Raw genomic sequence first — 24,143 nt, 5'->3', positions numbered from 1 at the left:
CCAGGTGGACAAGTGTTTACTGAGCGAGGGGCCATGCTGGCTTTGCCCGGCCCCCTAGTCGGCTGGGGGCAGCAGGCCCCGTTGAGGGAGGGATGAGGAGAAGGCCCGGTGGCTGAAGGAGGGACAGCCCAGCCAGGGCCTGGGGGTAGGGGTGCATTTGCAGACGCAGCGCAGCTGACATCCAGGGCGGGGCCTGGATGCACCGTGGTCTCGTGGAGGTGACTCCAGACACAGCTCGGGAGGCGTGGCCCGGTGGTCCTTGTGAGCCGGCAGGAAGGTCCTGGGAGGGCAGACCCAGGCGGCCAACTGCTGGGTGACCCCTGGCCTGGGACACGGAAGTGACGCTGCAGGGCCAAGGGTCCCCCTGTGGTCCTTGAGCACAGATGGCACATAGTGGCCCTCAGGGAGTGTGACCGTCTGAGAATAGCTCGTCCTGGCACGTGGCCCCTGAGGCCGATGGAAGCGGCCAGCCCTCACTGGACTGGCCTCGCAGGGGGCCTGGGGAGTGGAAGGTGGTCTGAGCTCTGCCGGGGGCTGGTGCAGGGTGGTGTTCGGGCCGTGGGCTCCCTCGAGCTCTTAGCGGAGTCTTTGAAGGGTCGAGGGAGAGCTGTGTGAGGGAGCCTGGGGGGCCAGTGAAGGCCCAGCCTGGGCAGCAGGGGGCCACCCGGTATGTGGAGCTCAGCCATTGTGGGTGTGTCCTGGCTCCCGGACCTGGCCAACTACAGAAGGGGTGTGGGCACACTCTGCACTCCAGAGAACCTCGTCCTCAGGACCAGGGATGCAGGCCGTGGCCCCCGGCTGTCCAGAGGGAGCCGGGACCACGCTGCGACGGGGCAGGTCAGGGGCTGGGCCATCCGGGGAAGGGCGCATCCCACCCAGCCGTTCTCTTGGACCCCACTCAGGGGGTTCAGAGGGGCTGAAGGTCCTTTGACTGGAAGCCCCGGCATGGCCCAAGGGCCCCTGGCAGCCGCAGGCCTCTGGAGAGCTGAGGCACATGTGTGCCACGGTCTGGGCCCAGGTGAGACCCGCCCCACCACCTGCTCTGAGGCCTAGCCTTCACAGTCAGAGGCTTGGCGTGCCCAGGCGTGAGCTGCCCCCTCACCACATCCCAGCAGTCAGGCCCTGGTACTTGCTTCTTCTTGGTGAGACACCTGGCCTCAGGCTGCTGTCCCCTGGGTGGCAGCTGGGGAGACAGGAGTGGGGGCTGGCTCAGGTGGCCCAGTGCCACCCTTGTCTGGGGGCACACCCGCCCCCAGCCCAGCCCAGCCCTGACTGTGCGGTGGAAGGAAGGAGAGGGATCCGAGACCCCAGTCGCTCAGGGCGCACTGCCCAGTCCAGCCGAGCCCGTGCCCGTGCAGCAGGCAAGTGTCCCGTCTCCGGGGGAGTCCGCCCAGACCCCACGGGCAGTGTGCCCCCCAGGTGCCCACCACTTGAGCTGGGCCCAGTCACTCTCACTGCTCCCTGGGACTCTGGGACTCGCCCAGCACAACACTGGGGCTCCAGCCGTGGCCCCAGGCCAGCCACCGGGCCACCTGGCTGGCAGGTATTAGAGCCCCAGTCCAGACACGAGGCCCCTAGGGGTGACCGTCGCCCCTTTGACCTGTGCTCTGCTGGAGGTGACCTTTGCAGGGGAATGGGACCCAGACTCGGCTGAGAAGCTCTGCTGGGGCAGGGAGTGGGGGGCAGTCGGGGGTACAGGTGTGAGCAGCCTCCGCAGGTCCCGGGGCAAGGCGGGCATGACTGGGGCTGCCCTGGAATGGCTGTGACTCAGCTGAGTTCAGAGGCCGTTCAAGACCTGCCCAGCTGCCCATCTGCGGAAAGGGCTGCGAGAGCCCTGGGCGCCGGAATGCTCCCTCCGCGACCAGGGGGTCCACCCTCCACAGCTACCAGGAGAGGCTCTGTGCTTGCAGGTGGCTGTGACCGCCCCTCGCTCACCCTGCGCTGGTGTCACCCCTCCCGCCTTCCCCCCCCCACCCCCGCCTCCGGCAGGAACCACCCTGCTGGGCCACACCCAGGCCCTGCACGGTTAGGCTTAGCTCTGTCTCCTGCCGGGCCTGAGGGCCCAGGAGTCTGGACCTCGGTGGCTGGCTGGGCGAAGGGTGGGCTGGGGACATCGAGCTCCTGCACAGTTGGAACCAGAGCCCTGACTGGGGTCGGAGCACTCAGGGAGGAGGGCGCAGCACACCTGACGCCGCGGGACCCGGCTGGGCGCTTGGAGGCCCTGGGGGGGCCTTGACCGCCCAAGTCAGGGCGGGGCCGGGCTGGCCTGGCCTGACTCCGAGGCGGGTGGCCCCTCTGTCCCCCGCCAAGCCCCAGTGCGCCCACTCCGACATGGGAGACGGGGCTGCCAGGGGCCAGTCTGGGGTCCAGGCCTGGGCCTCCTGCAGCCCCCGAGGGCCTGTCCTCCCTGCCCCCTCTGGCTGAGGCCTGGCCCCGGCGCTCACCGCACTGGAGGTCGCACAGCTGCTGGGGGGTGGAGAACTGGACGTCGGTCCTCCTGCCCTGCAGGCCGGGGGTCGGGGGCAGCGAGAGCGGGTCAGCACAGCCTGCAGCAGCTCCCTGCACCCGCCCGCATTCCCCAGAGGCACCGGCTGGAGGGACTGCGTGGCTGGAGGGGCCCCGGGGCAGGCCAGGGCCCCCCTGAGGTCTGAGAGTGGAGGAGGTGGGCAGGACAGCACCACCCACCTGGATGCAGGTGCCGGGTGCACAGGCCTGGTCCCCGGGAATGTCCACAAAGGCCACTGCAGGGTCGTCTGTGGGGTCGCCCTGGGCGGGAGAGGGGTAGGTCACGGGCAGCGGGGGTGCAGACCAGGCTCCTCTGCGTCCCTGCGGAACCCTCGAGCCAGCCCTCTCAGCACCCTCCCCGCCAGGACTGGCTTGGGGACTGCGGGGAAGTGAAGGGGTCAGCACCGCCCCCCCCCCAGGTCCCCAAGACGGTGCCCACCACACCCAGCTCACCGCAGGGGTGGGGGTGGCCTGGAGCACTCGGTGGCACGCGGGGGGCCACGTCTTCCCTCGGTGACACAGGCACACCTGGAAGCGGGCAGGGCTGGGCGAGAAGAAGGCCACCCGGAGGTGGCCCGGAGCGGGTGCCAGCTGGACGGTCATCTTCCAGGCTGCGGGGGGCAGGGGTGAGGCCCAGCATGCCACCCCACAAGTGACCAGCACCCTGTCGTCTTGCCCCCCGGACCAAGAGGCATTTACACAAGCAAAGAAAAAGGCCTTCTTTGCTGCGGCCGCCCTGCGAAGGCCCCAGCCGGCCTCCCTCCCGCCCCGCGGAGGGCTCACCTGGGAAGTGCGGCTGCTCAAAAGGGCACCTCACCGGGAAGCCCAGGCTCGTGGAGAACTGCAGGGAGGCCGAGGGACGGGGTGTGGCCGTGTGTGCAGGGACGGGGGGCCCGGGACAGGCGGGCCTCCTTCGTGGCCCTCTGGGACTGGTTACACTACCCCCGCCCCGCCCCCGTCGGACCAGGAGCGGGTGAGAGGGGCCACTGAGTAGCTGGACCACAGGGCTGGGCAAGGCACAGGGGGACATGTGGCTGCGGGCCCCTTGCCCCAATGCCCGGGGCCCCTCCCCTGGCTCCTCAGCCCCCTCCCCAAGCCCTGGTAGTGCACGAGGCGGGCTGCGGACCAGCCCACTCACCTTCAGGCAGAGCTGGGGCTGGGTGTCCACAAGAGGGTACTGCACCTGAGGGGCACTCACGTCAGGGCCCTGGCCGCCCACCCCTGCCCCATCCCTGCTGGGGGGCACTCACCCTGCTGTGTGCGGGCCGGCCGGAGTGCTCCAGCTCCAGGCACTGGGGCCCTGGCCCTGGGCGCCAGCACAGACTCACACGGCCACTCATGGGACAGGCAGGCTCCCAACTCAGCGCCTGGCTCCCCGGGTGGTAGTGGATGGCGTCCCACAGGGTCTCCGTGTCTGCAGGGACCCTGCCCCAGGGCTGGCGTCAGCTGGCGCTTCCCCAGCTGCCAATGGGCCACGGGACTGAGCACCTGCTAGAGTAACCATCGGGCTGGGTCCAGGACTCAGGTGCCTTCTCTCAGGGTCTCTGGGCCCTGGCCCGAGTCTGTGTGTGTGCTGCATCGCTGAGCAGAGCCAAGAGCACCCCGCACCCCTCTGGGAGCCCCTCCCAGCAGCCTTGGCTCTTCCAGGTGGCCTGGCTGTGACACGTGCGTGCTTGTGCATCGGCCGACACGCGCTCTCGTGCACGCTCACGTCCACGCACAGGCTCTGCCACCTTGGACGGCTTGCCTGGAACACACTTTTGGCTGCCTGCCGTCTGAAGCAGGCTCAAGGGCTGAGGCTGGGCCTGCCCCCTGTCTCACCCCACCTCGAGTCAGCCATCCCAGCTGGACAGGCCAGCCCCTACCCTGCTGGGCACCTCTGACCCGCCCATCTCCCACCCTTCTCTCCTCGCTTCCCCCTCCTTTCGCCTGGCACCATAGGGCACTTGCCATCTTTGAAGGGGCAGGTCTGGATCCGCACGGCGTCAGGCGTCGCAGGCCAGCCCTGTGGGAAGGACTGGGGTCAGCGCAGGGTCTGCCCATCCTTTTGTCCACTCCCAGCTGGGCTGTCAAGGCCACATCCTTACTGACCTCAAGGCACAGGCACGACAACTCTTGCTTGTAGGGCAGAGAGACCCTCCGGGAGACCCTGTTCGCTGTCACCTGCAGGGGAGTGAAGGCACCGTGGGGGGGCGGCAAGCGAGGACCAGAGGCGTGGGCGGGGTGCGGGCGGGGCCTGGGCCAGTGTGGGCGGGGTTGGGGCCGGGGGGCGGGGCCGGGGCAGGGGCTCACTCGCACCGGGGCGCCCGCGTCCTCGCAGGTGAACCACTTGAGGCAGAGCCGCACGTAGTAGTCGGGGCCCCCTGACTCTGGCACCTGTACCAGAACGACCTTGCGGCTGCGGTCCACCCAGTAGGAGAGCTTCCCAGCTGTAGGAGGGCAGCAGGTGAGGTCACGCTGGGGCCAGAGGTCACCAGGCACAGGACTCCACCTGTGCTGACAGCCTCCAAGTGGTGACCCCTGCCAGACCCAGGCATTTTGGGAGTCGCCCACCTGAGGACCCATCATGATTTCCCTAGTGGGGAGGGCAGAAGATCCCAGTGGGAGGCCCGTGGGTGCCTGCCACCACCTGAGAGTCTTCCCAGGAGCGATGGGGCCCAGGTCCCACCTGGGGAGGGGGCCTCACCAAAGCAGTCGGGCACGTTCCTCGCCACGTCCTCGTCTGCGCAGTCTGCGAATGACAGAGGCAGCGTTGGGCCCAGCCCACTCTGCACCAGGGGCTGCCCCCGACCTGGGCCTCTGCCCGTGTGGTTTCCAGGAGGCCTTCCTCTCCAGGGAAACAGAGACGGAGACGCTGAATTAAGCCAAATGCACGTGCTGGGAGCTGACCAGCGTGGGGCCCTGCCCCCTGCCCTGGGTGAGTCCCGCCCTGAATCAGCCCCTGGAAGCTGGACGGCAGCTGTGCCCACGCCGGCCCACCTTCCACATGGTACCGCTGGCCCAGCTGGACCCCGCAGAAGTGGGGGACAGTCCTCAGGGTGACGTAGAGGCTCTGGGCCACGCTCACCTCAAAGCAGTCAAAGTGCACCTGGAGCTGCGTAGGGACAGGTGTGAGCTGGTGGAGCTGGGGCCTCTGTCCGCCCACCCCTGGCCAGGCCAGTTCCACCCTGCACAGCTGGAACCCAGGGTCTGGGGCAGAGGAGGAGGGGCCCCCATTCCTTGGGCCTTGGGTGGCAGAGCCCCAGGACGGGCTTTGGATCAGGTGGCCAAGAGGGGAGGGCAGCCGGGAGCAGGCCAGGGGACAGGTGCAGCTGCCCGGCACCGGCTTGGGGCTGGACCCGCAAGTCCGGGTCAGACCCTGGTCTCACCTGCTGCCCCACCTGCAGCCGGCGGGAGGCCCTGGGGACCCGCACGCTCTGGCACTGTGTCTCCTGGGTGTCCAGGCTCATGGAGCAGGCCTCCAGGCCCCGCAGGCCCTCTGGGTGGAGGGAGGGGCCGGCAGGGCTGTCAGACCCCTTCCCTCCCCTCCTCTGTGAAGGGCACTTAGCAGGGTCTCCCTGGCCCACCCCACCCCCGGGTTGTCATGGGGATTAAAGGAGCCCTGAGCCCACCACCCCACTTCCGGGGTGTCACCGCCGTCACAGTCACCGCGCAGTGTGAGAGAGGCATTGACGCGCAGGAGCAGGGAGCAGCCGTCGGGGGGGGCACACTTCATGGCGGTGGAGAGGGTCAGGGCCTCCAGGACGGACCCGGACATGGACGTGGGGGGCTCCCGGCAGAAGCTGTTGAAAATATTTCCTGGGGAGGGGAGAAGGAGGGTGAGTACCACGGTTCCCAGGGCCTGGATAAGGCTCTTTGGGGGGTTGGGTGGGGGTGGGGGAGGGGGGCTCTGGGGCTGCACAGTCGGGGGGAGGGTCCTCCCTACTTGCCCCAGGGCAGTCAGGGAACCAGGCCCCCGGTGAGTGGTGGGCCACCCTGAGCCACGCTCAGAGATGGCCGCTGGGCGCCAGGAGTGGGCCCCCGCCTGGCCAGCAAGGGGGCAGAGGAGCCCCCCTCGGCAAGCTGGCAGGCCCCACGGACAACAAAGATGGGCGACAGCAAAGGTCTTCTGGGGGCACATGGGGCCTGACCTCAAGGGCACTGCCGCCTAAGGCCCTGACCGCAGGCAGGCGGCTGCACTGGCCCAGCTGGGCCTGGCCCCGACGGCCTCGGTCAGGGCACCGGAAACTGCGGCCGGACCAAGTGCTGTGCAGGGAGCTGGGCTCTCACGTTCAGGCGCTGGGGCTGAGCAGTATTTTCGGCCTTGGCTCTGCCAGATTTGCAGGCGGACGCTTCAAGTTCGGGGAGGGGGGTTGGTTCCACGGGAGCCACGACACCCCAGGGGGGCCCGCGCCCCATGGAGTTGGCAGCCCCGGTTCTCTGCTGCACTCAGGACCGTGGCGTTCACGCCTGGTGACATGTCAGACTGGGGAGTAACCCCGGGCGGGACAGTGCGCCCAGGAAGGGGAGGTGTATGCTCAGGGGTGCCTCCAGGGGGCCCGGGCCCCAGGCAAACGCCGGGAGCATATCAGGAAGACCAGCTTCTTGGGCTGACAGTCAAGGGGAAGTAAAGGACAAAAACGCCAGGAGGAGAGGGGACACGGGTGGGGCCAGGTGGAACTGTTGAATGCACGTGATGGGGGGGAAGCAGAGGCCGAGGGCGCACCAAAGGCTTCCTCGCCGCAGAGAAAGTGGAGCAGGAATGAGGGATCCACGGCGGCTGACCACCGAGACCTTGGAGAAGGAGGCACAGAGGCACCGCGGCTGAGACACAGACGGACGCGCTGGCCCGTCGCTCAGCAGAGCCCCGACTGGACCGTATCAGAAACAACTCAAAGAGGCAGCAGGAACTACGAGGCCTGAAATGTTCCTGGGAAAGAAACCCAGCGCTGTGGATCCCGCTGTGGCCAAGATGGAGTCACAGGGATCAGATTTTCCTGAAGCTTCAGGCCTGAAGCAGCCTGGAAACCAGAGGAAATACAGTCTCAAGACACTGGACGTGAGGAAGCACAGGACGGCGATGCCCGAGGGATGGGGACAAACCGGGGAGCCCAACGAGTGCCCTGCTGTCCTGAGAGCGCGTCCAGGCGGTGGCAGAGGGAGGGGATATTTGGGACCCCTGGCACCCTCCCAAAGTGGAGAAATGGGGCAGACGGAAGTGGCCAGAGCTTGCAGGATGAGCACAGGAGGAGGGGTGGTGCAGAGGGAGCAGGGGAGTGAGTGTTCGGCAGAGCCCGGATGAGCGCATGGATGTGAGGAGCTGCAGGCAGAGAAGAAGCCCAGGGGGTTTGCGGGGACAGCGTCTCGTCCGCACCCGGGGCCAGGACTATCCCCATTCCCAGCGAGACTGGGGGCTTCGTGATTCACGGGGCGCCGGGTACCCTGTATGCAAGAGTCTTGCTTCTGCAGGAGAATAACTAGCCTTAGACGGAGCACTGCTCTGGCCTTGCCTAACAAGTCTTGAAAGAAAGACCCCCAAAAGGTTAACCTGTTTCTAAGCAACTTAACTGTATTCCAGAAAAGGCTCAAGAATATTTGTAAGTATAAAAGTATATATCCGGCACACAACAGGTAAAAATCACCATGTCTATCATATAATAGAAAATTACAAGCCATGCAAAGAATCAGGAAAACATAACCCAGAATGAGGAGAAAAATCAAATAAAACTGACAGAGATATTAGAATTAGTAGACAAGAACATTAAAACAGTTATTATAACTGTATTCCACATGTTCAAGAAGTTAATTGTAGACATGAAAGATATTAAAAAAAAAAAACCCCAAATCCAACTTCTAGGGATGAAGACTACAGTGTCTGAGATGAAAAATACAACAGCTGGTTTAATAACAGATTAGCCATTGGAAAAAAACCACTGGAGAACTGGACATAGCAACAGAAAACATCCAAAAGTAGGTGGAGAGGGATTGTGGTGATGGTGAAGGTGTGTTGATGATGATGGTGATGATGATAATGATAATAATGATGGTGATGATGGTGATGATGGTGATGATGGTGATGGTGGTGATGATGGTGATGGTGATGGTGGTGGTGGTGATGATGATGATGATGATGATGGTGGTGATGATGATGGTGGTGATGATGATGATGATGATGATGGTGGTGGTGATGATGATGGTGATGGTGATGGTGATGATGGTGGTGATGATGGTGATGATGGTGATGATGATGGTGATGGTGATGATGATGGTGATGATGGTGGTGGTGGTGATGGTGATGGTGGTGGTGATGGTGATGGTGATGGTGATGATGGTGGTGGTGGTGATGGTGATGATGGTGATGATGGTGGTGGTGGTGATGATGATGGTGATGGTGGTGATGATGGTGATGATGGTGATGATGGTGGTGGTGGTGATGATGATGATGGTGATGATGAGGTGATAATGATGATGGTAACAGTGATGATGATGGTGATGATAATGAGAATGATGGTGGTGGTGATGGTGACGGTGAAGGTGGTGGTGACAATGGTGAGGAAATAATAGAACAGAGCATCGGGGAGCTGTAGGACAACTTCAAGTGACCTAATGTATGTGTAGTTAGGGTCCCAGAAGGAATGGGGAAATGAAAAAAACTTGAAAAAATGATAGAAAATTTTCAAACTTGGTGAGAACTATAAACTCACAGATCCAAGAAGCCTGATGAATGATAAGAAATATGAAGAAATTACAAGGCACACCAGGATCAGTTTGCTCAAAGCCAGTGGTAAATAGAAAACTGTAAAAGCCACCGGAGGAAAAAAGACATGTGATGTACAGAGGAACCAAGGTAAGGAAGGTGCAGAATTCTTTTTGGGAGCAATGCAAGTGAGAAGATGATGGGGACAAAGACCTTCCAGGACTGAGAAACAAACCCCACCAGCCTAGCATCGTATCCCTGCCCACATATGCATGACTGATTCTCAGCAAACATGCTGGGAACTCAGCGGGAAAAGGGTAGTCTTTTCAGCAAATGGTGCTGGATCAACTGGGTGTCCCCAGGCAAAACAATGCGCTTCAGTCCACACCTTTCACAACACACAAAGTTCACCTAAAATGGACTGTCAACCTCAATGTAAAACCTAAAACTATTAAAAGAAAACACATTTTTATTCAATAAAAATCTCTGTGACCTTAGGTAAGGCAAAAAATTCTTAGATACAACACTGAAACCGTGACCCATAAGAGAAAAAAATGAATAAATTGGATTTCATCAAACTTTAAAACTTCTGCTCTTTGAAAGACCCTGGTGAGGAGTGAAAAGACAAGTCAGAGATTGGGGGGAAATATTTGCAAATCATGCACCTGCTAAGGAACTTGTGTTCAGAGTCTATAAAGAGCTTTCCAAATTCAATTATACGGAAACCAACAACGCAACATAAAATGGGTGCCTGCCTGTCTTCAACGCAGGAGGGGTAGACTGGGGGAGGGGGCCGCAGGCTTCCACCATCCTCCCCCCAGACTGATGCAGATTTAAAAAATAATAAAACCAGCGAGTAGTGGGTCTGCCTTTTTTTATCAACATGTGCTGGCAGTTCTAAACAGCATTGGTGATAAAATCTTCCCTGTTGGTGGGAGATCTAAATGATGGCCTGCCCCCGGCCTGGCCCCCAACTGCATCCTTCGCCCACTGTCATCTTGGAGCTGATGTACCTAAGGTGTGGGGTCAGATGGATGACTCAGAGGTGGACAACACCCCAGGGCAGTGGCTGGAATCGGAGGAGAGGCCACCTGCAGGAGGCAGCTGAGTCCCTGTCTGGCCACAGGGATTCGTGGTCAAGCCCGGTGGGTTAGTCACGTAACGTGGGGGCTGAGGAGGACTGCGTCCCCAAGCCTGACGCTTCCTTGTTCTGAAGGTCACCCTTAGAACCTGGTGTGCAGCCTTCTCAAGAGAAGCGATTGTGCTTTAGAATTCTCTCTCCATCTAAGCTGTCCTTCATGTGTGTGAAAACTTCCTCCTCTATGCAGAAAATGAGAAGTCTGCAACTTTTGACCTTTTCTGGAAAAAAACAAAGACCTATTCCAGCCAAGCAAGGAAAGGATTAAAGCCAGAAAAAAAAAAAGGTAGAGCCATAGAAGAGCATGGTGACCATGGTAAATGATGAAATACATAGTTAAGTGTAATGGATGCAAAGGAGAAGTCGCTTGTTGTAAATAAATGAATAAAAATAAGAACGGGCTCTTGTCCCAAATTAAGCTCACAAAACAGGAGAGAGTATATAGAAGAAAGTGAGGCAGGGGACTTCCCTGGCGGTCCAGTGGTTAGGGCTCCGCGCTTCCACTGCAGGGGCTGGGGTTCAATCCCTGGGGAACTAAGATCCTGCAAGCCGTGCAGCGTGGCCCAAAAAAAAAAAAAAAAAAGTGAGGCAGAAACACTAAATTATTTGTGGTTCAAAATGGGGAAAATAATTCATTGTTACTGTGTGGAAAGAACTGTGAACCCAAAACTCATCATAAATACTTATGAAGAAGTAAATATATTTGGTCTTATTTAAAGATTTAGAACTATCACAGAGCCTTCCTAAAAGAAGACCTGACAACTGTATTTTAAAAAGGAGAAATATGAACTCAAAAAGAAGAAGTGGGTTACGAAAGGAACAGTGAACACAGGAATGGGTAGAACACGGTGGTGAATTTAAATTCGTGTTGGGAGGGCAGCAGGAGAAAGAAGGACTCCTGTCTGTTTAAAAACAATTTGGGAGTTCCATTTCCCACCCTACGGTAGCCCGCGCTGTTTGGACCAATTCTACTGAAAACAACTAACAATGCTGGAGAAAAAAACATACATGTAAAAAAACTTCTTAAAAACCTGTGAAAGCTGATAAAGAATCAAGATCATCAGTATAAACCCTGAGGAAGGGCGGAGGGACGCAGAGCACAGGAAGCTGCGTTCCCGGGCGTCTCCCAGCCTGGACGCTGAAGGCTCCGAGTGTGCGGCCGGGACCAGGGGATCCCAGGGCTGCCCCGTCACGGTGAGGGGAATCAGGAGAAACCTGCCCCCTCCCCGAATCCTGGGGCATGGTGGGAGGGCAGGGGCAGTGGAGCTTCCTGAAGAACCCACAGCCTCCGTGGGCCTGGGTGCTGGGTCCCAGCCCTGGTCTGCACCCCCAGGAAGATCCAAGAAACTTCAATCTATGACTTAGTTAGAAATGGTCCTGATAGTCACATGTCACTCCTGGGTGCCACTCAGAAACAAAGGGGAACCTGGTCTGGGGGAAGGCGCCTACATCCTAGGCTGTGGGGAAGGCATCATTTCTCAGGGGCATGGAGCAGACATTTTTTTTTTTGGCCACACCCCATGGCTTGTGGGATTTTAGTTCCCCAACCAGGGATCGAACCCGGGCTCTCGGCAGTGAAAGCACGAAGCCCTAACCACTGGACCGCCGGGGAATTCCCTGGAGCAGACATATTCAGAGATAAACAAACTTGCTGGGGAAACAAAGCACCAAGAGAAAGAACCAGCAGAGACGCGCCATGGATGGGTCCACGGAGTGCTACAACAGGTCGGACACAGACTGCAGACCAACCTGCTAAAAGGACAAGCTTGAAAATATGTGCAGGGGAAAAAAACTATGAAGAGGGACCTAGCACATTTGAAAGAAACAAATAGAATTTCTAGAAACAAACCCCACAGAAACAGACATTAAAAATGTAATACATGGTTTGGAGAGCAGGTTGGACATCACTGAGGAGAGAATTAGTGGGAGAAAGATCACAGTGAATGATACAGAAGTCAGCAAAGAGACAAAGGATGGAAAACGCAGAAGGGAGACTGAGAAATAGGAAGAAAGACGTGAAATGCCTGAGGTGTGTCCATCAAGGTTCCAGAAGGAAAGGAGAGGATGGGGCAGAGGCAATATCTGAGATGGTGGTTAAATTTTCTAAGGCTTACACAAAAGTAAAAGTATAAGCTGACCCCACTTACGAATATAGCTGCAAAATCCTAAATAAAATTTTAGCAAATTGATTTAATAATATATTAAACATGACCAGATAGGAGTTGTTTTAGGACTGCAGGTGTGGTCAACATTAGACAATCTATCACCTCATTAAAAAGATTAAAGGAGGAAAATTGTATGAGTATCTTTATAGACACAGAAAATTTTCATAAAATTCAACACCTACTCATGATGAAAGAATGTTTATCAAACTAGGAAAAGAAAGACACTTCCTTGTCTAGATGGAGGGCATCTCCTCCAAACGCCCAATAAACCTAATACTTAATGGTACGTTTTTGGGAATCATTGCTATTTAATATCAGGACTAAGACAATGGTTCCCCATTCAACATTGTCCTGGAGATTTGAGCCACTTCCACAAGGACAAAAACAAACGTAGGTTATAAACTGTTATTATTTGCAGAGTATGTGATTATCTATATACAAAAACTTAAGAGACTCAGTGGGAAATCTACTAGAACTAACAAAGAAAGTACAACAAATGTGTGGATACAAGATTAATATACAAAACTAGCATTGCTTTCCACCAACAAACACCAACTAGAAAATGTAATAAAATAAGAAAACCATTCATGGATCCTTCAACCTCTGAAGGGCATAAATAAATACTTTGAGGAAGACCTAACTTCCTCAAAGATGGAAAGCATACCATGTTCATGGTTGGAAGACTCACCTCTGATAAGATGTCATTTCTGACTCAAATTGGTCAATAAATTCAATCTAATTCCAAGCAAAACGTGTGATATTGTGATTTATATTAAGAAAAATATATTTGGTCTTGGTCCCCATTTCTGGTACAGAGCTCCTAAAGCTCTTGGAATTTCCTAAATGATGAGCGATAAAGGTGTCTTTTGTTATCTATAACAAACTTGTTTCAACCACACCTAGTTTGTTAATGAGGTGATTTTTAGAAGCACCTAAGGATGGGGGCTGGTTGCCAGGGGAACCAACCATGGGATTAGAGGGTTGGAACTTTCAGTCCCACCCCCCAGACCTCTGGGGAGGGGAGAGGGGCTGGAGGTTGAGTTCAATCACCAACGGCCAATGATTTAATCAATCATGCCTATGTAATGAAACCTGCATAAAAACCCAAAAGGACGGGTTCGGAGAGCTCCTGGGTTGATGAACACGGGGAAATGACGAGTCAGAGCGCACGGACACTCCTCATCCTTCCCCACGCCTCGTCCTGGGCGTCTCCTCCATCTGGCTCTTCCTGACTTATATCCTTGGATAATAAACCGGTAATCTAGTAGGTAAAATGTTTCTCTGGGTTCTGTGAGCCGCTCAAGCAAATTAATTGAACCTGAGGAGCAGGTGGCGGGAGTCTCCAATTTATAGCCGGTCACTCAGAAGTACTGGTGACACCTGGAGTTTTGACTGGCACCCGAAGTGGGGGTGTCTTGTGGGACTGAGCCCTTCACCTGTGGGGACTGAGGCTCTCTCCAGGTAGATGGTGTCAGAGCTGAGTTAATTGCTTGGTGGTGTTGAAAAATACACACACCGGAAAATGCCTGCTGAAATTTTCAGGAAACTTACAATCAAAAATTCCGGTTGAAGATTTAAAGAGTTCAGGGTCGAGTCTCTGGCGGGACTAGACCTGGTGTTGAATGCCTTCGTGTCCTGTCTGGACCTTGGCCATGTTTAATGCCAGCTGTCACGGACGTTCAATTCACTGGGAGATGCAAAATGGTGATATGATAATTCTATTGTTTTGCTTCCATTTATTAGCGGAGTAATTGTTCCAAGGGAGCATTTGTAGAAGAAAGGCACGATCAAGGCTTGATTCCTTCCCTTTATTTACCCAATCTTCAAGATGAGTTGGTTCCCTGTCATCCACAGAGACAAACAATTCTTTTTTTTTTTTTCTTTAAACAATATCGCTAAGAATGCATGGGTTTAAGTATGGGCTGCAATTCATTGCAGTGCTTATTCTTTTTCGAAGCTCAAACGATATCCTCTTGGCTAGTGGGAGCTCCTTCTGGCCTCCGTGTACTGCAGACTTGTCACCACCGTCTTTGAGAGCTTCTTCCATCTGGAATGACAAGATGTCCCAGGCTCTTTTTGTACATTTTCTGCCCCAGACTGGAAATCAGTCGCTTCTCTCCGAAGTCCTGCCTGGTTTATTTTGGTGAAAAATGGTATTTCAAGGCCACAGCACTAGGGAGGCTCAGGACTATGAGTTGGTCATTGTTTCTAGGATTTTTCTGTGGGCAGAGCTGCAACGTATTTAAAGCAATACCTCATGAGGTCATACTTAGGTTACCAATTCAGAGTAAAGGTTTTACAGCACCTTTTCTACATGACATCTGCATCTCCTTTCTTCCGTGCTTGATTCTCAAGAACACAGGAGAGGATAGAATGAAAATATGTCCTAACTGTCATTTGCTGTACTGCACATGCCGTACACAAGTCTGGGTCACAGCACGAACCATCGGGGTGACCGGAAACAGCAGAAACGTGCCTTTGCATAGACTTTTCTCACTCTCTCCCCATTTTACAGCTGTTCCCTGTCTCCACCATCAGTGTACAGCTGTGAATACTACACTGTCTCCTTTTCCACAGGCAGTCTCAGTTTTGCAAATAGCCCTGTATTAAATTCTCACCCGTTTCTGATCTGACCCTCCTGTAGTCTGGCTGCCTGAGGCTTGTTCCCCCGAGAGTTCCCAGGAGGGGACATGGGACAATAGTCCGTGAGTCACTGCCTGTTGTACCTTTACACCTGAAGGTCAGTTTTCTTTTATGGAAACATATTTGACGTATAACATTGTGTAAATCGAAGGAGTACAACATATTGATTTGATGCATTTATATGTTGTAATAATTGTCATTGTAGCAAAGGCACCCCATCAAGTTACATAATTATCGTTTCTTCTTTTGCGGAATAATTACAATCTAGCCTCTTAGCAAGTTTGGTGATTATAATACAGTATTGTGTCTCTATGCACCATAGCTGCATTATAGTTTTTTTCTGTCCATTTTCTTCTAGCGTTAAAATGTCGCTCTTTGAAAAGTCTGATATACTTTTCTTTCCATTATAAATTGTAAAGCTCTTTTTGCCGAGAGGCCCAAAGATTTTTCTCTTTCTCTTTAAAATCCAGCCATTTTACTAGAATAAGTTTTGATGTGGTATCCAGGACTGATATTCTCAGGTTCATGGTTTGCCTTTTCAATATCTACTGTCAAGAAAAAAAATGTTTGTTCTCCTTGAACTGTAGTTTTTAGTGTTTGTTCTGCTGCTTTGGTTTTCTTTAGGGTCTCATATCATCTGCCTTCTGGACATTCTTTGCCTATCTGTAACATTTACCATTATTCACACATCATTTTATCTCTTTTTACATTTCTTTTTGATTTTTTTCCTTTCAAATTTTACTCGTATTCTTTTTTTAAGTTGAAATATAGTTGATTTACAATGTTGTGTTAATTTCTTCTGAATAGCAAAGTGATTCTGTTATATGTATAGATACATTCTTTTTTAAAAATATTCTTTTCCATTATGATTTATCACAGAATGTTGAATAGTTCCCTGTGCTATACAGTAGGACATTGCTTTTTGATTTTTAAAAAAATCTCCTTTTCACCTGCTATTTCTCTCAAGGCATTTAATATTGGGTCTATTCACTACTTCCAACGCAGTCTTCATTTATACAATGATTTTCTCCTTTATTTCTAGTCACCTCATTTCCGAACATTTCTAATTTTGTTCATATCGTTCTTTAACGTCTTGTATCATTTTCTTGAATATTCTAAGCCATTTTGAAATGAAATGTTACACTTGTGGGTTTTCAGGATGCTCTTCTGGTGCACTTCCTTTGCCTGTCGGCACATTATTCTATTCCTTATTTTCTTTTTCATTATCATAACTTGTCTGGAACTTGCCCTTGACAGTCTCCCGTTGCCCACATTTATGCGGATTCAGTTTCCCAGAGCTCTTAGCAGAGTTGGTTCTGCTTTCCTGACTGCACAGAGCTCCCTCTGCTGTCACTTTTGGGTACTGTTTAAAAATAGGGTGGATCGCTGTTCAGTTTCTTAGCTCTTTCCTGCTTGCCTTCGTCTACCTGAAGCTGCTCTTTTCTTGCCTCTGTTGTGCTTGATGCCACTCCGAGCTTCTCCGTGCAGGGCCGTCTCCCAAGGGGTCCCTGCACCCACCTGCCGCGGTGGTGGGCAGCCCCTCACGGGGTCGTGTGCTTCCCAGCGATTCTCACCGTCTGTGGGGTTCAGACACCCCTCCACCCCCTGCTGCACAGACCCCGCTGATTCTCCTGCCTGGGGCTCTGGTGCTCATCTCTGGGGTCTGGGAGCGTGGACCCCACTTGTGTTTTACATCCTCCTTGCTCTTGGGTCTGAGGATTCAGGGAAGCTACAACCACACCATCATCTCCCAGGACAATTTAGGAAAGAAAGGAACCAGAGGGGCTTGCCCTACCAGAAATCAGTATCTAGCTGAGCTCCATATGGACTCAGACAGTGTGACCCTGCTCAGGGATAGGGGTGGGTCAGAGAACCGTGCACACGGCGTGGAAATCTGACGGGGTGGGGGGCGTCCAGTACGTGGTGCGGCCACAGCCGGATTTCCAGGTAGCAAAAGATCACAGTTGGGTTCCTACCTCACACCATACACAGAGATACATTCTAGATGAATCAAAGACCTAAATCTGAAAAACAAAATTTTAATATAGAAATATAGGAAATACAGGGAGAAAATCTCCCTGACCTCAGGATTGGGAAGGCTTTCTTAAAAGATCCCCCCAAATCCACAAAATCCATGAAGGGGGTGGCTTGTAAACATGGTTGCATCAAAACTGAAACCTGTGACTCACACCATGAGGTTGAGACTGAGAAAGTGGAAGGACTCTCTGTGACGCGGGGTGACCACCTACCTCCACACGGTGGCCCAGGGCACGCTGGTCCAGGGCGGGTCAGGAACAGCAGGAGACCACACGGGTCTCAGCGTCGTCAGAGACACACGGACTGAGACGGGAGTGGGGTTGGGGAAGCTGTGGCCTCACGAAATCCCTCCCCCATAACTGCCAGAACACACAGATGGCACAAAGCCAGAGAACGGCCCCCGCAGCAGGCAAAGCACACGGGCACAGGCCAGAGCACCACCCCAGATGCCGTGGTGTATCCTTGCCTGGCGACCCCGCTCCCCAGAAGCCCTGCTGGTGGGATGACTCAGCCTCGGAATTCTTGACAAGCCCCCTCTTCCCCGAGTCCGGAGAGAAGGAGGCCGGGTGGGTGTCCTGTATTGTCCTGTATTGTCACCGCTCCGACTGGCATGCGGGGGAAGGAGGGGGAGGGACGAGACTGTGGAGGCCCCAGGGCTCCCCAGAAGCCAAGGGCCCCTCCCCACACCTCTCCCCGGCCCCCAGGACCCGCCTGCCGAGTTCCCCGTCTCCCCAGCCAGGCCCGGGGCCGTCCTGACACCCAGCCCTCTCACACAGCTCCGTGGGGGAAACACCATGGATCTGCGGTCAAAAGAGAGTGAGAAGGGAGCCTGAGTAACCGGGGGTCTGTAGGGAGCTGCCGAAGTGTGACCAGGACGGAAAGCATGTCACAGACGGAGTGTAGGAAAAATTAAAATAAGGATGGAGGAGAGGAAAGACATGGAAGAAAGGAGGGGAAAACGGGGTATTGCCTGGGGTGGGGGCGTGTCCCCAGCTCGGGGGTCAGCAGCCTGTGTCATAATCTCACTCCTTAACCTTGCAGGGGTCCTCGAGGAAATAACACCTCTTGAGGTGAAGAAACATTTAAAGTGTAACCATTTCTTTAGTTTTTCCTATTAAAGTCAAGTCAAATTAAATAAAATACTTAGTTTACATGGCATAAGGTAATTTCACCTTTATAAAATATTTGCTATCTGTTTATCCCACGAACAGTATATTTGCCTACAAAAATGTCTAGAATAATGTTTTCCTAATGTAAACAATATTTATTTCTATATGGGGGCTTTGGAGCTAGATTTATTTGAACTTTCCTCCGTATATATTTTGCATCTCTTATGTCCCTTTTAATGAAATATAAAATGTCTGCAAAGACAATAAAGTTATTTTTAAAATGGGATATCGTTTTACAATGGGAAAAAATGAAAAAGTGTGATAAGAGAAATTTATTGCAAAGCAATAAACTCCATTAAAACAGGAACGCACGATTCCCATATCCAGCAAGCCCACAACTGGGCTTGACGGGGCCCTTGCCCTCCTGCACCAGGCGGTGGGCAGGGAAGGCGGGCGGCGCTCTGCTAGGTGAGCGGGGGTGGCAGTGGTGGCAGCTCTTCCTGCACAGGAGGGAGACTGGCTGCCAGGCAGACCTGGCTCCCGGGAGGGCAGGGTGACCGAGGACCAGCAGGGCAGCGAGTCCCCCGCGGCCTGAGATGTACTCACGGTTTATGCGGCTCTTGCAGGTGAAGCCCTGGGGACAGAACAATGAGAGGGGGTGAGAGGTCAGCCTGGCCACCTCTTGTCCCCCGCCCCCCCCGAGCCCCGCCCCGGTGTGACCTGGACCCCGTGGACCTTCAGGCCCCCCACCCCCTGACCGCACCGACTTCCCATGCTGGCATCCGAAGCTCCCCTGGCCCCCTTGTGCCCGTGCTGGGTGCGTGCTGGGCTTCAGGAAGAAAAGAAAATGGGCAAAGATCCCGGCCTTGGAGGAGCCGACACCCTGAGCCGGGGGAGCCGCACGACGTCAGAAAATGACATTTAATGTCAGCTGTTGAAAAGTGTGTGGGAAGATAACCGAGGGGTCAGGAGGGTGGGAGCTGTGACTCTGCCGGGGGTGGCCTCGCTGGGTGTGGCCTGGGGACCTCGGGGAAGGGCAGGGATCAGCCCATGCACACTGCCTCTCCCGCTGGACTGACAGCTTCCCGCGGGGTCGGGACCAGGGACCAGGCTCAGACAGGGTCGGTGGGGGAAGGCACCAGGGCCGTGCCCGTGGACCCCACTTTGGTGGGTGGGCCGAGGGGCTCCACGCTAAGCTTGGGAGGATGGGGTCGGCAAGCAGGGTTCTGGGAACCCGGGAACGGGCACCGAAGTGGCGGAATACAAGTCAGGAGGGTCGCTGCCCTGGGCCCGAGCTCCGCCGCAGTGGGGCCCTCTGGGGGCTCCCAGGGAGCTCCGACAGCTGGGGGCCCGAGGTAGAGACCCTGCCGGCACAAGTGGGGAGGTGGAGGGGCGAAGGGGGTCTGCTCCTGTGCCTTGGGTTTGCAGGGCAGGCACTATGGTGGGTCCAGCTCCAGCTCCACCCCCCTTTCTAAATAGCCTTTTCATTTTGGAATAATTTTAGATGTACAGAAAAGTTGCAAAGATAGCACTGAGGTTTACCCAGTGACGCCCGATGTTAACATCTCGGGTAAGTGGGTGTCACTCTTGGGCGAGCCCCAGACTCCGGGATTCGCCTGTTTCCACCCAGGTGCCTTTTCTGCTCCAGCCTTTTAACTGTCACCCCGCGTCCACCGTGTCTTCTGACCACGACATCTCCCCGAGACGCCGACTCGCCCCCTTAGGCCTCCAGCCGCACAAACCCCACAGAGGGGACCCTGCGGCCCTGCCCACGGCCCTCAGGGGTGAGGAGCCTGACCCCGGGGCCGGCCCAGGGTGGCAGGAGGGCTCTGCTGGACTAAGGGGCTGCACCCACCTGGGTGCCGCACCCAGAAAGTGACTGGGCAGGTGGGCAGAGGGCAGGGCAGCCCGGTGCAGCGGGCCCAGGAGCCAGTGGAGAGAGCGGGGCAGACCCAGCAAGGCAGGGCAGCAGCTGGGCCTGGGCCGCAGCCCTGAGTGGACAAGGGGGGCAGTGGCTTGGGTCCTGGCCCACCGTCACTCCCTGACACAGCCCCAGATGCTTGGAGCCACCCGCTGGCATCCTCCGTCCTGTGGCCCGAGCCCGTCCCCCTCCCAAACTGGTAGGGGCTGGAGGGCAGCTGCGTCCTGGCCCTGAGTCACTGCCCGCCCACTGGGGACCTCCTGCTGCCCCTGTGCTTGAGGACCATGCAGCTGTGGCCCCTGGGTTTCCAGTGGAGTGGGGGTGGGCGCGGTCTGGTAGCTGGCCCTTCAGTGCCTGCAACCCCTCTCCCGCCTTGGGGACCAGCGGGGGCGAAGGTCGAGGTCAGAGAGTACCTGTGGACTCCGGTGCCCAGGGACCCTGGCATCTTGGGACCTGGGGGTGGGGACCCGGCAGAGGCTGGCCTGGTGCCCTGGGGCCCTTTGTGGGGCGGGGCCGGGAGGGAGAAGTGGTGGCCCCCCTTCCCCTCCCCGCCTCTGGGGTTTTCCATCGGGCTTCTTGGGGCTTCCCAGGGGGGCAGGCGTGGGGGGGGTCTGTGGGGAGGGACCCGAGGGTGGGGTCTGGGCCCTGACCCTGCGGCTCCACTGGGTGCAGAGGGTGGGGACCCGCATGCTGCAGGAGGGGCCCCGGCCACCCCACTCTGCCCTGAGGCACCCTGCGGTCCTCTGCTCCTGTCCGCCCCACCCTCTGCCTCGACTGAGGATCTGCCAAGGCCCGGAACAGCCCTCCTGGGGGAGGATGGGCTGCAGCGGTCTCCATGCAGGTGCGGGGGGCACCAGCCGTGCCAGCGGTCCTCTGGCTTCGCCCCACAGAGGCAGCCCCACCCGCCGCCCTGGGTCTCTTGAGCCCCTCCCATTCAGACCCCTCCTCCCGAGCTGTGACTCTCCCTTTCCGACCCCCTCCCTCAGCTGCCAGCAGCCCCCCGGGCCTCGCGGGCTCTCCGTCGTCCCCTTCTCCTCCGCCCCTCCTTCCGTAATCCCACGGGTGCCACAGTGGCTGGAGCTCCATGGCCAAGTCCAAAGTGGGGCCCAGGCCTGGCCCTCCCCGTGGGGGGCAGTGGCGGGGTGGGGGGACCCTCCCTCCCTGCCTCCCTCCCCTGGCCTGGCCCTCCTCCTTCTGCCCGGGATCCCTCCTCCTCCTTGCAGCCCTCCCCACATGCGGGCCCATCTCAACATGGGGCCGTCCCATCCCACACCCAGCTGCACCAACGCCAGTTCTCATGTCTGACGAGCTTCTCAAATCCCATATTTCAAAAACGAGTTTCCTCCCTGAACCCTTGCCCCCCTGACCGCATCACAGGAAACATCTCCTCCACCGGCCCAGGGGCTACAGTCACACTTTAAGGTCCATCTTGGATTTCTCCTTCCCTCAAGGTCAAGGGTCCCCTGCCCTGCCAGCTCCACCTCCAAAGTACACCCCAAAGTGGCCCCGTCCCGTTCTCCATCTCCGTGGGAAGGGTCCAGGCCACCACCCCCTCCCACCTGGGCCCAGCTGTTTCCTCTGCACCCACCGGCTCCCACCAGGAGCCAGACGGACCTCCTCCCCCTCCATGGGTCCCTGCACTTCGGATCTGAGCCCAGCCTGACCCCCGGCCACCCAAGCCCGCTCTGTCTATCCGTGAGCTCCCTGGAACCTCTGCTGGACGCACTTGCAGGCCTCGCGGAGCTGCCTTTCCTCCTGACTGGGAACCGGGTGTCCCCAAGTGTCCCCCGGGGGGCCCGGCCACTGCCCCCGAGAGGCCTACGAGCCCACACGCCAGGCTGCCCTCTGTTCAGCAGTCACCACCACCTACTCTTGCTTTATGTGCGTTTCCCCAGGTCCCTCCTGTGCCCACACTTGGAGGGGTGCACATAACGGGTGCACCCCAGCCCCTGTCCCAGCGGCCCGGCCCGCCAGTCTCGCACTGGGGGACCTCCCGGGACGCGGGCACACTCTGCGGGCAGGTGCTGCCGGACGGGACGCCTCCCAGGGACAGTGAAAGTTCCGGGACACCACCACTTCTGAGCCGCGTCCTGGCCCCGCGGCTCCTTCCCACCCAGGATTAGCTTGGTGCCCGCGGCATTTCCTAGCGGCGCGTCCACACAAGCCCGGACGCCGCCCTGGACGACGAATCGGGGTCTGTGACCGCAGGAGGGGCTCTCGGGCTGCCCCCAGCACGTGGCTCCTCGGCGAGGGACAGGTCACAGGTGCATCAGCGCCCCTGCCCCTCCGGCTCCTGGCAAACGCTTCCCAGAGCGGCGCTGCGGGGCCAGGCCACCACCTCGTGGGGATCCCAGGCCCCCGCCACCGACCGCCCCGGGCCGGCTTCCCTGGCCTGTGCTGGGGTGGGGCCGGCTAGTGCCCACCGAGGGGAACCAGGGCAAGAGGAGAGCCTGGGGAGCAGGGCTCACCTGGGAACAGGAGAGGCCACATTCCGCGACCCTGGGGACGGCCAGGCTCTGGTAAGCGCTCCAGGTCAGGGAGAGGAAGGCGAGGGCTCGCCCAGCCAGCATCTGGACGCGGGAAGTGACGGCCGGGCAAGGGCTAGCAGGATGCCTTGCCCTCCTGGCCGCAGCTCAGCCCCAGAGACAAGCAGGAGGGAGTCCGGAGTGAGTTCGCTCCCTGCGGCAGGTGCCGCCCCTCCCAGTGGGCAGGGCACAGCCCGCAGCTTCCGCCTGCAGGCTCACGCTGCGGCCCGGCCTCTGGTCAGACGCCCTGCAGTTTCCAGGCTGCCAAAGAACTCCTGGAACTTTGAGGCTCTGGGGTCTCAGGGAACCGGGTTCCTCTGCGGCTGGCTGCTGGAGCAGGGCTGGCTGCTGGAGCAGGGCTGGCTGCGGGAGCAGGGCTGGCTGCGGGAGCAGGGCTGGCTGCGGGCTTGTGGGATCAGGGAGCCGCCCTGCCTCCCCCACGGCTCCTGGGTGTCCCCCTGTCTCTCAGGCCCCCGTCCTGCGGTTGGGGGATGGAAGGTGGTCAGTGGTCCTGGTTGTCGAGCTCAGCGGGGCTGGCAGAGGGGTGGGAGCCATCCCAGGCGCCTGCCCCACAGGGCCGATGGCGCCAGCCCCCCAGGGCCGCTGGTGCCAGCCCCAACTCCCGCAAGCCTGGGGACACCCCGAGTGCCCCCATCACTCGCCTGTATGTGAGAGGCTGCCCCCCCCCTTTGCTGAGCCCTTGCCTAGACATCCCTCACCCCAGAGGGCAGTGCCCCGTGGCCTGTAACTCTGGGCCTGGCTTCTGCTGGGGGCGGAGGTCCGTTCTGCTCCTTCTCCCGTTCGGATCTTCCTAGGCAGGGGAGATGTCTCCGGGCAGCGGCTCCCAGCACCCTGTCCAGCCCCAGAAGCCAAGGTGTGGCTCTGGGGCCCTTTGGTGTCCTGTGTCCAGCCCTGCTGCTGCACCCGCTGGGCAGGTGTAAGCGCCTCCGGCCTGGGAGGGCACTGTCCCATGAAGGGGGCATGGAAAAGGGTGTATGGCTGGAGAGCTCGGGGACGCCCCTGCCCCCGTTGTGCTGGCCCTGGGGGCTGGGGCTCTGCTTGAAAACACAACAGGGCACCCCAAGTGTGGAGAGGAGCTGACCCGGAGTGGCACCGTCCCAAGGCTGGCACCCTGGGCAGGCGGGTCCCTGGGGCGGCCCCAGTACAGACACAGCTGCTCTGGCTGCCGGCCCGTCTCTCGCACCCTTGTCTGACCTGAGTGCTCCGTGAAGTCGACTCAGGCCCGAGGCAGGAACGAACTTGGGAAACATCTGATGGAGCTTCAGCCCCAGAGGATGGGACCCACAGGCAGACAGCACCCAAGACCATGGGCCCCGCCCTCCTGCCCACTCACCCCCCCCCCCCAGCCCAGGCTCCAGAGCCCACGGCCCAGCCTCCCTCCCTCCGGGCCGGCACCTCACCGC

General features: G+C 57.5%; 1 protein-coding gene across 10 annotated transcripts; it reads right to left on the bottom strand.

Annotated features, from left to right (window-relative positions):
• Nucleotides 1-3: 3 nt before the first annotated feature.
• Nucleotides 4-23,019, bottom strand: IL17REL (interleukin 17 receptor E like). Of its 10 annotated transcripts, XM_082422188.1 has the most exons (17): nt 22,663-23,019; nt 18,880-18,907; nt 6,154-6,303; nt 5,874-5,983; nt 5,485-5,599; nt 5,192-5,236; nt 4,798-4,934; nt 4,597-4,668; nt 4,456-4,510; nt 3,756-3,919; nt 3,644-3,688; nt 3,289-3,346; nt 2,959-3,116; nt 2,686-2,766; nt 2,445-2,497; nt 1,103-1,183; nt 4-325 (listed from the first exon to the last, which is right to left on the bottom strand). In XM_082422188.1, the coding sequence occupies exons 1-17, from the start codon at nt 22,762-22,764 to the stop codon at nt 55-57; spliced, it is 1,725 nt and encodes a 574-aa protein (XP_082278314.1). In that variant the 5' UTR covers nt 22,765-23,019; the 3' UTR covers nt 4-54. The 10 variants fall into 10 exon arrangements, with proteins under 10 accessions (XP_082278314.1, XP_082278310.1, XP_082278306.1 ...); XM_082422184.1 differs by having other exon boundaries at nt 2,445-2,502; nt 2,959-3,346; XM_082422180.1 differs by having other exon boundaries at nt 2,959-3,346.
• Between the last annotated feature and the right edge of the window lie 1,124 nt (nt 23,020-24,143).

Source organism: Balaenoptera physalus (genome assembly GCF_965194825.1).
Source record: "Balaenoptera physalus genome assembly, chromosome: 13".
In the NCBI taxonomy this organism is placed as follows: domain Eukaryota; kingdom Metazoa; phylum Chordata; class Mammalia; order Artiodactyla; family Balaenopteridae; genus Balaenoptera; species Balaenoptera physalus.
This window is presented reverse-complemented; position numbering and strand designations above follow the sequence as displayed.